General features: G+C 40.7%; 2 protein-coding genes across 6 annotated transcripts in view; one reads left to right on the forward strand and one right to left on the reverse strand.

The window, feature by feature from the left end:
* REC114 (REC114 meiotic recombination protein) overlaps positions 1–872 on the forward strand; it is a 183,228-nt gene extending 182,356 nt beyond the window's left edge. For all 3 annotated transcript variants that reach the window (XM_042252146.2, XM_042252143.2, XM_015096854.4), the window contains one exon: positions 623–872. In XM_042252146.2, coding sequence (XP_042108080.1) covers positions 623–787 — 165 coding nt within the window. In that variant the 3' untranslated portion in view covers positions 788–872. The remainder of the gene's footprint in view (positions 1–622) is intronic.
* NPTN (neuroplastin) overlaps positions 873–14,943 on the reverse strand; it is a 66,223-nt gene continuing 52,152 nt past the window's right edge. Inside the window, exons 4-8 of one of the 3 annotated variants that reach the window (XM_042252141.2) lie at positions 13,764–13,897; positions 10,345–10,618; positions 3,300–3,321; positions 2,408–2,482; positions 873–1,886 (exon numbers count right to left, since the gene is read on the reverse strand). In XM_042252141.2, the coding sequence (XP_042108075.1) occupies positions 2,422–2,482; positions 3,300–3,321; positions 10,345–10,618; positions 13,764–13,897 (491 nt within the window). In that variant the 3' untranslated portion in view covers positions 873–1,886; positions 2,408–2,421. The other 2 variants (XR_009601345.1, XM_060418551.1) reach the window with 2 other exon arrangements.

Here is a 14,943-nt window from a genome sequence, read left to right on the forward strand (position 1 = left end):
ATCCGGAAAAGGCAAAACTATATACAGTGTGGAGGACAGATCATGGTTGCTAAGAGTTGAGGGTTTGACAGTAAGGGTGGACAGCAACGAGGGAATTTCCGGGGGTGATGGAAATGGTCTGCCTTGATTGTAGCGACAGACACAGGCCTCTACTTGTCAAGCCTTATGGACAGAACCAGAGAAAGACAGCGAGCTGTGTCCTTGGGATAGTCAGTTTGTAACCTTTATTACATTCAGAATCCAATTTCCATATGATGAACAGCTCACACCCATTCTTCCACCTATTAGGTGGGAAGGATGAACTAAGTGGAGTTCATTCATTGATAGACTTCTCAATCTACAAACTTAATCAGCACTGTACTCTTCATTAAAGCGGTCAGTATCTTTGCAAATCACTTTATTAGTATACTTGAAATACTTAAGGATACAAGTTTATCTCACTTTGTATGTATATTTAGAAACATTATATAAAGGAACTTGGAACTTGCAAAGCTAATTAACACTAATTTTTGGTGTCATACTTCCCAAATCTTACCTTAAGGCAGTTTTTCTGTGTTCTAGTATTCAGGCTGTTGCTTTCCCCTGTAATCTCTAATAAACTACTCTTTTGGAATCCCCACAGTCTCTCATGGCATCAGAGGAGCTGCCACTTGTCTATGAACAATCTGCATGGAATGCGGAAGGGTTAGGCCCCTTTCTACGCTTGTGCCTCATGGATCAGAATTTCCCGGCATTTGTGGAAGAAGTGGAAAAAGAACTAAAAAAGCTGACAGGGCTGAGTGGTTAACAGTCTTGTGTACATACAGAAATTGGGAGCAATGGGAAAAAAGGCTTCCTCCTAAGATTATAGAGAATAAAGAGTATTATTCCAACACCTTTTATCAGTTTTATTTTTAAAAACAGGTGAATCCACTTTTTTTTTTTTTTACATCATTGCACTTCAGCAATTACACAAAACACAAGTACATGCATCTACCAATTATGCACCTCGTGAGAACCCTGCTGGGCGTGAAAATCTACACTCAGTCAATGAAAAAATACAGTGTCAACCTCAAAGAATAACTAGTTGCATAGAATACCATGCTTTAACATTTCAAGATCATTGAAAACAAAAGGTAAATTATAAAAGTTTGCCTTAATTGAATGTACAATTAGGTTTTAACACATCAGTGCAAAAGGATTTAGGAATTTACATGATTTAACAAAAGAGAAAAGAATCACTTTAAAAGCAATCATACATATATACTGTAATTCATTATATCCATTCAGTGAACTGTTCCAGCTTCTTATCAGTCATGTTAAGCCCTTAAAATTATAGATTTCAGTTTATATTACTCATCTTTATGTACCAGAACTGAACAGTTTCCTCATCTGACAACATACAATAAGGAATGAGTATCAGCAGCTTAAAAATGAAACAAGCATTTATTTTGGATTTCTCCCACCCCAAAAAATATAAATATATATATATATATTTATATACTGTATATATCTGTATGTTTTGCGGTACTTTACAAAAATGTATCACTAGATGGCAGCAGTGCATTTTAGAGCTTTGCCAATTTAACAGCTGCATTAAGTAAAAAATGGCGCATGCATGATCTGACCCTCAGCGGTCACCTTTTCACTTCTATTTAAATATTTTAACAAAAAAAATAAAATAAAAGCAACATTCACAGCACATCAAGCCCAAAATAGTTTACACCTTCTACACTGAAGCATTGTTTAAAATGTACCTGGCTAGATCACCCTTACAGGAGAGGCTAAATAAGGCATGCTTTAGACAGTCATCGTGGTGCTGCTCACTTGAAAGGGGAAAGAACCGAAGAGGTCCAAGCAGAAAATTTAGCAGGTCATGTTGCCACCAGTTTCAGGAACCTAAAGATCTGTGAAGAAAGTAGAAATTAGAAGGGAACATGCACTATTACTTAATAGTACACCAAGCACCACATAAAGCTTTGGTTCAAACAGCATGCTCAGGGATGTGGTGTGAAATTCTGATCTCCATGTGCCTAAGCAGTAGGCACTCGGCCCAGCTGTGCCTGGCCACCATTTCTGCCTTGCCCCCAGAAGCAAAGTGGGACCAACTGGCCTCAGGAATAATCCACCTAAGAAGGTGACAATTTAACTTTTACCTCTTTTTAAAGAAGTAAAGTGGTAAGGTGATGCTTTGAAAAATCATACACACTCTGAAAAGCATCTATGTTTTTTACAACTCAGCTGAAAATGTTCCTTTCCAGTTGTTTCACTGGACAGACAACTTGTTCCATCAGTATTGGAAGCTCTGAAATCAACTGAAAGATCTTGCAACATAACATCAGCTATTGAAGACTTTGTGGTAAAGTCAAAAGAGGCACATTCATTTGAATATAACTTAAAACTTCTAAAGTTAGAAGTCCATACTTACATTATAAGTAGTATTTAATTTGTGTTTCTCTGGCGCAAGTTTTTATCTTTGTGATTGTTGGTAGAGTTGGTTTTCCTTTGGAGGAAAAATTGCATTACAAGAGTTAAACTCAAGGTCAGTAGCAACTTTTCAAAGTATAACACATGGAAATACAGGGACTCTTTCACTTACTGCCATCCCTGGTATAGTAAGAAATTTTACTGCACGATATTAATACACAATTAATACACCCTGTGTAAAGTACCTACAACCTTAATCAATCCTTTTGACTCCCAAGGCAGATAATACCCAGGTAACGTGGGCTTTGATTTATAAACTATAATTACGACAAAAGTGAGTGATTAGTTTTTTCTCTACTTACCACCACTGTCTCGTCTCTTCTTAATTATATACAGGCAGCGCTGTGCTCTCTGGCACTTAACTAATTTGGGCACACTTCTGCCTCTGACTTCTTAGTCCCCAGCTCTAAGAAAGACTGCAAATCTTGGACTGATTCAAAATTTGTAGTTCTGTCTCTCTTGAATACCCACAATTTAATGGAGCCAGGCAGTTTATCCATGCTATAGTCTAGCTTGAACAAAACCTAAAGCCTCATATATAATCGTCATTTCCCCCACAGTATCAATTTAAACATATGGGGTGTGCAAAATTTTAAACATTTTTTTTGCATGGTATTCCACTTTAGATTGCTACTAAGAACAAAACTGTACAGCCTGTCCTGGGAGTCAAAGGGCTATCAGTCAGCTCCATGTCCAGCTAAGAAGTCTACACGGCAACACTGCTTTCCATTCACTGTCTTCCCCTACAATCTTAGCTATGCCCTTTAATTAAACTGTAAATATAAAATAACCCAACCAGTAACTACTGAACCAAAGTCCAATAAAGTACTTACATTGGCCCAGCTGGTTCATCATCTACACAGGTATCCAGGTTTTAATAATCCATTGAGAGAGAGGAGAAGAAGGGAGAAAACTGTGAGACTCTACATCAGGGTTAATAGAACAGCAAACGGCAAGTGGCAAACATGGCTATTCATAGCATTTATTCAAGGCCATTCCATCTGGAGGTGCAAAACACTCATGGAGTTATTATTTCTAGATTCAGGTTTTTAATGGCAGGTATGTTGTTTCAATGGTTTTAGTTAACACTTTGAATGCTTGTCATGAAAAACTGCAACTGTAGCGGACAGATAGGCTGCAATATTATTATACTCATCTTGTCCCCAAGTTCCAGTGGTTCACTCTTATATAGATGAGAAGACAAACCAACATTTCAGTTGTAAAATCCTGCTGTTTGTTTTCTTGTGGTGAATGCATGCATAGTTTTGACTCAATCCTGCAAAGTAAGATGGATATGGATGTGTATGTGCCATACGTTTAGCCACACATCCTCTCTTCCCCACAGGACACTGTTCTTGCTGTTCTGTAATCTTTACGAGTGTCTGGAGTCTGGAGAATAAGATAGAGGAAGCCACAACAGTTCAATCTAATAGTGGGTCAGTCAGGCTGGGCTGTGCCAGCAGCAAGCATATGCAGACCAGAAGATGCTCTGTAACCAACCAGAGAAAGCTGAGTAGTGCTGACATCCCTCTAGAGAAGACTTCAGACAGAAAAACAGGCTCATTCTTGCGCCCTGGCCAAAACCAGAACCTGAACCCAGATGAGCCATGAGTTATCTTTTTTTTTTTTTTTTAATCAAAACACTTATATTATCTGGAGTTTAGGTGCCTTCTTAAATTGGTATTTTCTGATTCTGATTTACCAAGTTTTTCTTCCCTGTTTCAACTAAGGGCAACTTGGTTCCCTTTAATCAGGGTTATATGTGTGTGTGTATATGTGTGTGTGTGTGTGTGTGTGTGTGTGTGTGTGTATGTACACAGACACACAAGATTTTTTTAAAGGCCCATAAAGGTGGGGGAACAAGTTAAGTGCTCTTAGTTTCTTTTTATTTTACAAAAGTCAGGTAGACTAAATGATTCAGAACTGAAGGCTTCTAGAAAAACTCTCAGCAGGATTCCACAAGGGGGCTTGGTGCACATGAAGCAGTTATGGAGATTACAGTCTCAGTGTAGGCATCTGCAGGAGCACACGTCAGGAGTAATGTCTGTCAGAGGGAGACATTGCTCCACCTGTTCCTTCGAGGCAACGGAGAGGCAAAGCCACCGCCAGCACACACAGTGACTGGAGCAAAAAAGATTTCAAAAAAAAAAAAAAAAACAAACAAAAAATAACAAAAACAGAAACAAAACTAACCACAAACCAATGACTTATCAGCCAAAACAATAGGCTAGTGACACACCAGTGTCCACAGGATTCTACTACTAAAACAGCACACTATTGAACAGTACAGAGAACGCACTAAGACTTAGACACCCAAGACAGCTGTGCGCTGTTATACGGTGGAATTGTACAGAGATGCATCGGGCACTGAGACACACGAGCCTGGCCTGGATCCTCCCTCAGCACAATCAACCAACGCTCTCAGCGCCCCGGCCACACCAGCTCAGCTACATGCTAGGAACTAAGCACTGCAGGACTGACGGGAGCAGACGTAGAGTATTTTCAGTGCTCTGGCTGTGTACCCGAAAACACAAAATTCTAAAGCAAGATAGCTGATTCAAGAATATCACCAATCTACTCCCAATTTTAAGAGAAAAAAAAAGCAGGGGAGAGGGAATCGCGATCCCGCCAAGCTCATCTTTTCAAAGCGTGACAATGTCAGCACCAACCCAAGCACTTCACACCATGAGCTTTTCTTTCTTCAGTAATGTGGATGTATGTACACCCTTGTGCCTGACTAATAACGTCATTTCCCAGCCCAACAAGCCGATTAATGTGCAAAAGGGCTGCATGAAAGGGTTTTACCAAGAGTGGCTCTGGTGTAGCTGCCACCATGCCTGCAAATGGGAGCAGCTGCTGTTCCCAACAGTGTCTACATCTCACAGCCCCTTCGTCTCTCTCCCCAAACTCACTTTCACATTTACAAGGAACGAAGAGCCTCAAGTCTCCCATTTCCCTAAACTGAACCACTATCTGCAGTACCACTCTCTCTTTACAGGTCAAACAAAATAACAAGTTGACCTCTAACAGGGAAATCGGCAGAGAGGGAAAGAACAGAACTACAGAAAAAAGGTACGAAAATTAAAGTAAATGAGGATTAAACAGCAAACTGAAATCCAAATTAGTTGTGAAAGTGAATGAAGTAAACTTGAAGAAAAGTGTTAACATTATGAACTGTGCATCGTATAGACTGAAGCGGAGATTAAACAAACTCCAAAAGCATGCATATCACTCACTTACCACCATGTTTTAAGGGTTTGATGCAATTGAGGGGGGAAAAAAAAGAAGTCATAGTAACCGACAAGTATCAACATACCCCCAAACCCTCAGGCCAAAAGACAGCCACTTAAACAATGACTACTCTCTCCAGCTGGGTATTACTCACAGCCACTGACTAAATGAGGAAGAGGGCTGGGGGATAATGGAAACAAGATGCTTCTGGAATCCATCTTATGAGTGAAGTTCCTGGTGGGGCTGTTTCACGCACTGATTCAGCTAAATGTTGTCTACCCGATCGAATGCACTAGAACCCTCACTCCCCTTCGCCTACATTGCCCCAGAATCTGGAAGGGTGCTCTGCGATGCCTAGTAAATAGCAGCTTACTTGATATACCACCATCTCAAAAAAGATGGCTTTAATGTCAAAATGAGTTGATTGGTCAAAGCTCCTTTTTCACTGCCTCATCTCACTGAGGATGAGGTTTTTATGGTTTCTAAAACCACTTAAATTTTGCAAGATCTCAGAAGAGTAGCACAAAACCCAAGAAAGATTAACAATTACTTCCAATTTGCTTCCTTGTTCAGTCCTATTATATTTTCTTCATAAGGTAACTTGTTACTGGCTCAGATGACCCCTGCTTAAGAGACAACACGTGTTTCATGCATCATTTTTACAATTCCTATTTCTTTCCCAACATTCCTGGCCTTTGTAAAGCTTCATATGCTACCAATGTTTTGACCATCTAATTGATTTTGGCACATTAGACTAGCTCTTAATTCTGAAGTGTCAAAGAGAGTTTGGATACATCACAGCCACTAAAAATGGTTCCCACAAAACTGCAAGTATCTTTCGTACCAGTAACTTAAAGGAAAAGTGCCTATACTTGCTTATAAAGGTTATCTCCCTAATGGTGAATGTAGAAGACTCTTTTTGATGCCAACACTTTTATTAAATCAGCTTCTGTTTTCATTCAAGGTCAGTAAAATGTGCAGTAGAACTGAAGGCCCCAACAGCTGAGCAGGCTCACTCCCCATCTCCTCAGGGTACTGGGGAGAGAGCTGAAAGCATACTCTATTCACCCTCTGGGTTCAGTCAGCAGGGAATCAACACAGACGGTGTGCTCCAAACATGTGTCCAGCAGTAAGATGGATAGAAGACTAGAGGGATGCTAGCTGTATTTAGTCTTTTTAGAGAAATATCATTTAACACTTTCAAAGAATGTAGTCAGGAGGTGAGTAAACAAAAAACAAAGCCCTCACTTGGCTCCATGATTCATCTGTTATTAAAAATATTGACAGTAAAAGGTGACAAGCAGATAATCTACGTACAAGACAACCTATTGGGGCACTAATCCTCAAAGACACCATAATAGGGACCTAAGGGATTTAGATATAAGTTTCACTACAAAATGTCCTAAAAACACTCTACTTTTTCTAGTAGACAAAAAGTTATGGGCCTTTTAAGCTGCTAAACATTAACCCTAAGTATTTTCTATGTAAGAAATTTAAAGCAGTATTTGCTTTTCTAGTGAAACTTAGGCTGAACTATGTAAGTTGAAATTTGTGTTTCTATACTTTTGTATTATTCCCTTAGTGCTTTTCTAATATAGTGCTAAGTTATAAAAAACTCATAAACTGCCCAAATATAAATACTATGACTTTTATATAAACTTTTTTCATATAAAAAAGGTTGAGTTAGAAATACATTATTGCTGTATCTTGAGAATAGTATACCCATTGGCAAAGAAAAAGCATGTCAGGCCTCTTTAAAAAAAAAAAAAAACAATTTTCACAATGGTATAAATAAGTCAACACAGAGCTATGAACGGTCATTTGATAGGTAAAAAATTTATCACCTCTAAAATTCCAAATCTGTATCAGGTATAATGTACCTCTTCATTCATTCCCAAAAGGAGTGTATGCATATATCTGTATGTAAATCTGAGGCAGGGCAGATGGGAGGAAAGCACATGAGGTGAGTTTGCTCTTGTGAATTGCACAGGAGTTGAGGGGAAACTGGCTAAAGAAGAAAAAGACACAGCATAAGGAAAAGTCATGGAGGAACTTTTTTTTAAAAAATTACTTCCAGAAGAAAAGAAAAAAGGGGAGGGCAGGAATAGGGAGGAGTCTGAGAAAAAGAGGGAGAAAGACAAAGGAGAAAACTATGGGATGGAAATGCTCAAGCAAGGGCAAGGGACATGACAGAGAATGGAGCCTGGACCGTGCTGGCTATGGGGGGGGGGGGGGGGGGGGGGATGGAAAGAAGGCAAACATCGCAATAATCCCAGTATCCCAGATTTTTCACCCCAATTCAACAACAACAAAGTAAAAGCTGCTTGCGTTACGGCATTTTTCTAAGACACTAGAGCAAGAAGGTTTTACTTTGCACTTACCCTGCAGTCATCTCTTTTACTAGGATTCATTCATTCTCCATAATAATTTATCTTAAAAGAAGTATTTTCCCCTTAGGAAGCTGTTCATGAGTTTTGCTGGCCACAGATGTCTCTTATTAGAAACGGATCCCCATTTGTGTTCAACAGCCACAGAGCTCTTAAAAAAAAGATAGCTGCTACCTTGGGCAGGTGCTTGCAGTTGTCAGAATCAATGCTAACCATTCCTCAGGTTAGCACTGAGGTCTTCCATACATGCTGGGACAGCAACCTGGTAAATGAAATGGCTTCCTGCAAAAACGACTAGAATCTCTGACAGGGACAGGCTAAGCCAATGTGTCACTCTGCCAACAGAGGGGCAGCCAGCCTTGTCTTAAAAGTTAAAAAATCAAGTTTTGAAGCTCATTTTTACCTTATTCTACTGACTTTTTGCAGCTCAACCTTTCCAAAACAGAAGCCAAGAAAGGTAGTATTTAACAAAGCAAAACCATTCAGAGGGAATGAAAAACCTCTTTTCAGGAGTGAGACAAAACCACTCCTAGTAAGCCAACACTGAAAACACACTGACAGGCAACTCTTCCCCTTTACTCTCAGATCTAAACATATATCTGCTTTGGAAGTCCTACTTTGTAATAAAGAGAAATTTTGAGAAACAAGCATTACTCATACACAATAAGCCTAAGAAAGCAGTTTTACTTCATAGAATAGCAGTTCTGTGGACCCAAGAGAAGGAAAGTAAAAAATCCCAGGAAACTCTTAGTTGCACAGAACAAGCCCAGGAATTTACAAAGACCTGTCTGCTTCCAGATGAGTCCATCCCATTCCTCCATCTAGTTCATTGCTAAATGTACACTTGGATGGAAATCCAAATACACTGTTAGTTTCAATAAAAAATCTTGTCACCAACCTCACTACAATCCTCCCTCTACTGAGTACAAGCAAAGAGACTGAGGAGCTGCTGAGCAAAGAGGAGGTGGCTGCTGCACTCAGACATGTCCTTCCAGAGAACCTGAAGCCACTGTCCTGCCTTCAGGGCTGCACTCTTTCTAAGGCAGCACCAGACCTCCCTTAGCATTCCCCATTGACACATGTGGCAGGCAGTGCATCCTGCTGGCCAGCCACAAGAACACAGACAACTCTCTGGGGCAGGGCACAGCACTCCAGTACACAAGCATGGGCCCAGAACAGCCAGATTGGAGCTGACAACCTCCCCGTCACCCAAAGCTGGCCTCCACTCAGCCTAGGGGCACACTCTTCCAGTCCAATCAGTGACAGGCAAGTGTGATCATGGTTGGCTGGTCAATGATTTGTTTTTGCTTACGATGTTATAGGGCTAGAGGATGGAGCTGCGGAGCTAGTTAGGAATCTGAAGTACTATGGGTGCAAGTCTTAATCAGTAGTCTCCCCCGCCAATTACAATCACAGAGTTAGAAATGAAACATCCATAACAAAAAACATAAAAACTTCCAGAACCTTTTCTGACTCTAAGTATGTCTATCAATGTAAGATTCTTGCTCTTTCCAATGGCTAACAATCAGCTGTAGCTCTGCTGCTATTATTCAATCCCTTCTCTGACCCTGGGCCAGCCTGAGAGTGCCACCTTGGGCAGGGATGCCAGGCGGTACTGCTTACCTATTTGTTCTAACTGGGGGTGGTGATGCGTCAGATGCTCTCCACCATTCTTTGTCAGACAGACAAAAAAGCCAAATGGCAGGAGCCTGCTTCACCAGGAACCTTGAAAACCTTCTGAAGGGGCCAACCAAGGGAACCAAAGGGTGAACTGTTCCCATGGCTTTTCCCAAGAACAGTTTGACTGGACTGGTGCAGTTACCTATAGGGACTATACCAGGCAACCATGTGACAACCAATCAGATACCTTAAATCTGCCTGAAAAGGCCAGGTGGCCTGCGATCTTGGGGTGGCTTCTAGGCTTGACTTGGATTCTCCTCAAGCTCAATCTGCCTGATGATCTGTATTGGAGGAGGACAGAGCTGAACAAAGAGACTGACAACTGCCCATTCCCCACAAGGGGCCTGAAGGGCAGAAGGGACTGGGGTTCGAGAACACCCACATGGAAGGACAGAGCTAATGATTATAGTTCAAAGTGGCTAATCTTAGGGGCAGGGGGATGAGGAACCAGTATAAGAATTTTTCCTTCTCTCCTTTTGGGACTGAATCCCAACATCCTTATAGTCCTCTCTGGGTGCTTGGAAACCACCCCCAAGGAACCAGCCCCAGCATTACAGCTATTTTGTAGGGATGCTCTTACCGTCAGGAACTTCATCTGGCCTCTTCCTCTTTTCATATACAACAATGATCACCACAAGGATGATGATTTCTGCCAGAATTCCCAAGAAAGGCCAGAGTGGGGCCAGGTGGCTCCGTACCCTGAGGATGGTGACAACGGAGGCAGAGCCAATGGAGTTGGTAGCATTACATTCATACTCGCCAGGGTCTTCTGTGATCTGGAGGTTAGTGATGCTCAGCTCAGTGTAATTTTCCCTGTTGATGATGATGAAGCGGCCAGAGGTATTGACAATATCCTACTCAGGAGCAGAAAAAATGAGAACACACAAAGATCAGAGTAGGTGAATTAGTGCCCAACACAGGGTGAGACTATTTTCCATCCTTAGCAAAACACTGAACGGGATCAGGGAGCAGTGTCTAGGGTCATTTTTGTCCAAGGAACTTTGAATACTTGATCACTGACTTCCCTTCAATCTCAACAACAACCAATCAATAAGCTTCTAGCAGAATCAGGACTTCGCCAATTTTAATGAAGGGACATCCTTCCCTGCAGACCCAGAAAAGGCAACTTAATCTAGATGTTGCTCCAAAAACCAGATAAGAACTCTATAACCAGAAAGAGGATGGAGAAAGGGTGTGAGCTCCGTGGTCAGGTATGTATCTGGTAACATCAGGCCTATTTAATGACTTCAGATTCAGCACATCTACTTCACACCTGCTGAATTCTGGAAAGTTTCCCTAAACTTCCTCTAGAAACAATGCTAATAACTTGCTACCAGTCAGAATGGAGGAAATTCATAACTTCCACTTCCTTTCAGAATTACAAGGTTAAAAGAAAGAGATTATTTACTAATATATGCTACGTGTTTTATATCCAACCTAAGAGGAAGGTGAGAAAGGGAAAGCATGACATAAAAATGACCTCCAGAGGGAAGCAGACTTCCAAAGGGATGGTTCCAGGAACGTCTAAGAAGCGCCAACAGAGGGTATGTATAGAGCCACACTGCACTGAGTGAGTGGACACTGCTGGAAAGAGTCAAGGAAAGTTGGAGAAGAGCTAACATTTAAACTAGACAGTGGGAGAGGAGAGCTGACCAAGCAAGCCAGGAATGCTCTAGGCATGTGTGGGAAGGCAGAGGTGAGAGTATGACCAGGGGTTTGGGTGGAGCTAGGACAGGTTTGCAGCTCTGATCTCATGGGATACTAGCAGGGGAAAAATCTGACTCTTGCGTCAGTTCACATGCAGCAACTAAAGGGTAATCAGAAACAGTAGAGGAGAAAGGTAAATATAATCCCCAGAATGATATCTAGCTATAGCATAAATCATGTCTACATTTAAGTATGGGTTTGGCTAAAATGAGAAATTCATAGCCTTCAAAATTAAGAGTTATTCTGTGAAACTTCAACCCTAGGATTTGAAAAGCTGCCAACTCCTCTAACTCCTGCTCTACTCCTTCACTAATTCCACATTTCTCACTTACGATCTTTGGTCCACAAGCCTTCAAAGGGTTTTTAAATTTTTTTTTCAACTGGAGGATAGTTACTTTACAATAGTGTGATGGTTTCTGCCATACATCAGCATGAATCAGTCATTGGTAAACACGTTTCCTCCCTCTTAAACCGTCCTCCCAACTCCCTCTGGATCCTACCCCCTCTAGGTTGTCACAGAGCACCAGCCTTTGGATTTCCTGCATCATACAGCAAATTCACACTGGCTATTTTACATAATGTATATATTTCAATACTACTCTCTCAAGTCATCCCACCCTTTCCCTCCCTCTCTGTGACCATAAGTCTGTTCTTTATGTCTGTGTTTCCACTGCTGTCCTGCAGATAGGATCATCAGTATCATCTTTCTAGATTCCATATATGTGTTAATATATGACATTTGTCTTTCTCTTTCTGACTGACTTCACTCTGTATAATAGGCTCTAGGTTCATCCACCTGATTAGAACTGATTCAAATGTGTTTCTTTTTATAGCTGAGTAATATTCCATTGTGTATATGTACCACAATTTCTTTATCCATTCATCTGTTGATGGACATCTAGGCTGCTTCCGTGTCTTAGCTATTGTAAATAGTGCTGCAATGAACACTGGAGTACATGTGTCTTTTTCAATTATGGTTTCCTGAGGGTACATGCCCAGTAGTGGGATTACTGGGTCATATGATAGTTTTATTCCTAGTTTTTTAAGCAATCTCCATACTGTTTTCCATTGGGCCTGTATCAATTTCCATCCCCAAGAACAGTGCAAGAGGGTTCTCTTTCCTCCACACCCTCCCCAGCATTTACTGCTTGTAGACTTTTTTGATGATGGCCTTTCTGACCAGTGTGAGATGATACCTCAATGTAGTTTTGATTTGCATTTCTTTGGTAATAAGCAAGGTTGAGCACCTTTTCATGTGTTCTTTGGCCATCTTTATGTCTTCTTTGGAGAAATGTCTGTTTATATTATTCTGCCCACTTTTTGATTGGGTTGTTTTTCTGATACTGAGCTGTGTAAGTTGCCATGTATATTTTGGAGATTAATTTATTAATCTTTATTAGTTGTTTCATTTCCTATTTTCTCCCATTCTGAGAGCTGTCTTTTCACCTTGCTTATAGTTTCAAAGGGTATTTTTAAAGTACTATCATGTGCAAGGAACTTTTGTGGCTCCGCCACCAATTTACCCTGGTTAATATTTATAATCTTTCTGAAGAACCTGGATTACATGATCTCTAGAGTCCCTTCTGATTCTGAAGACTGACAATCAAAGAGGATGCCTGAAAAGTAGAGTCTAGGCATACAAAGCCTGGAGAAGAATGTATGACATCCCATCTGAGAGAACAGGAGACTGGTCAAGCATTAATCAAAAGTCTAAAGTTTTAACTCTCCCAATATCATCAGGAGTCATCCCATAGATTGGAAAAGATGCTTCCTTTGACCTTTTCTGGAGCAGATACTGTCAGATTTCCAATGTCTAAGGCTGCCAGTGGGCCTCCTTAGATTGTCTCAATTCCTAATCAGTAATTTAATATGTTTCAGGAATGTATAATACTATTAACTGCTCTTATTGCCTTGCCTTTCCCAAAAATCAAGAAAAATACATTAAGACCACTTCAAGAACAATATTTTATCTAGGATAAATGGACTAGAATAATAGTAAAATTTTAAGCCTGGGGTTAGCTCTTCTTGGTGTCTTATCTTGAAGAAAAAGAGCCAAGCCTTTTACCGGAAACCTTTAATAAATTCATAGGTAGGGAAGGGATTCCATGCTAAGCAGAGACTATTAGTGCCCTTCAAATTTGTGATATAACCATGACCCCAAAGGGTGACCCAAGCCATGGCAGCTGGTATGGCAGGTTGCAGAGACTTGTCCAGATGTCTGGAGCACCCCAGGAGAAACTCCAGCAACCACAGACACCCACATATAGAGGACCAGGGCTGCCTCCTACTCACCACGAGCATACCATTCTCCTTCTTGTGCCATGTCCACTCTGGGTGAGGGTAGCCAACTGACTTGCAGTACATCATGGCATCTTGCCCTTCATTCTTGTTCTCACTCCGTTTATGGCCAGTGATGTCAGGAGCAGCTGTGAGAAAGTGTTGAATACAGTTACCATGGGAGCCTATGCTGAACAAGATACAAAGCCCCAACTACTGGCTCAAAGCCCTGCTTCTTAGTCAGTCTTTAGACCCACCCTCATATTCAGCTTTGATAACATGCATTTCAGGTCAGAACAGAGCAATGGAACCAATCCCATGCCCTAACCTCCCACCCACCAAAGCAGGTACCAGGATTACTGTATATGAAGCTCTACTAATAATATGGGTGGTTCTACAACCTACTGGAAGACAATATAGGTGCAACTGCATAAATTAAGCCATCCTTTAAAGAAATGCAAACAGAAGTTATTATCTTCTCTACCAATCATGGTTTTTTCTCACAACACCTGCATGAGCAGTAATTATGTATTATATCAAATGCTATACATTATGTTAAGGAAATCAGAGAGCCCTGAGATCAAACACCTAAAATCAAGTCCTATTGTAAGGTATATAAAAACAATAAATGATGAATGCTTAGAGAAGCTACCCAAGAATATCAATAGCCAAGGCTCTCCCAGAAAAGAGGAAATCCAGCAAACTAGTCTTCACAAGAGAAGAAAGAAATGAACAGGAAATTCAACCAGTGTCTCATAAGGTTGTTTTAACGACTTAAGAATCTGATTTATACACCTGATTTGCAATTCTCTCAATGAACCAAATCTTGGGGAAATTTCAAGACATGCTGGAAGCTGTTGGTCTCTGCTTTTCATGATCATTTAGGAAGAAATAAACAGCATATGTGGTTTAAATATTAGAGAAAGTTCAAGGACCCAAGAAGCCTGAGATGAGAGCTAATTCTTTGCATTTGGCCTTCTTTGACCTTAACTCTAAATTCCCACCTTACCACATCAGTTCTACTAATCTGAAAGCAATAAAACTCAAAGTAGGCCAGACATCACTTTGTTGGCCAAAATGGAAAAGAGAATCAATAGGCCTGGTCCAAATTCCAGTTTTGCGAGTTATTTAATTCTTCTATGCTTGAATTTTATACCCATTATCAGATGGAGTTATTTCTAGCCCCTGCCTACAT

Source organism: Ovis aries, chromosome 7 (genome assembly GCF_016772045.2).
Source record: "Ovis aries strain OAR_USU_Benz2616 breed Rambouillet chromosome 7, ARS-UI_Ramb_v3.0, whole genome shotgun sequence".
In the NCBI taxonomy this organism is placed as follows: Eukaryota; Metazoa; Chordata; class Mammalia; order Artiodactyla; family Bovidae; genus Ovis; species Ovis aries.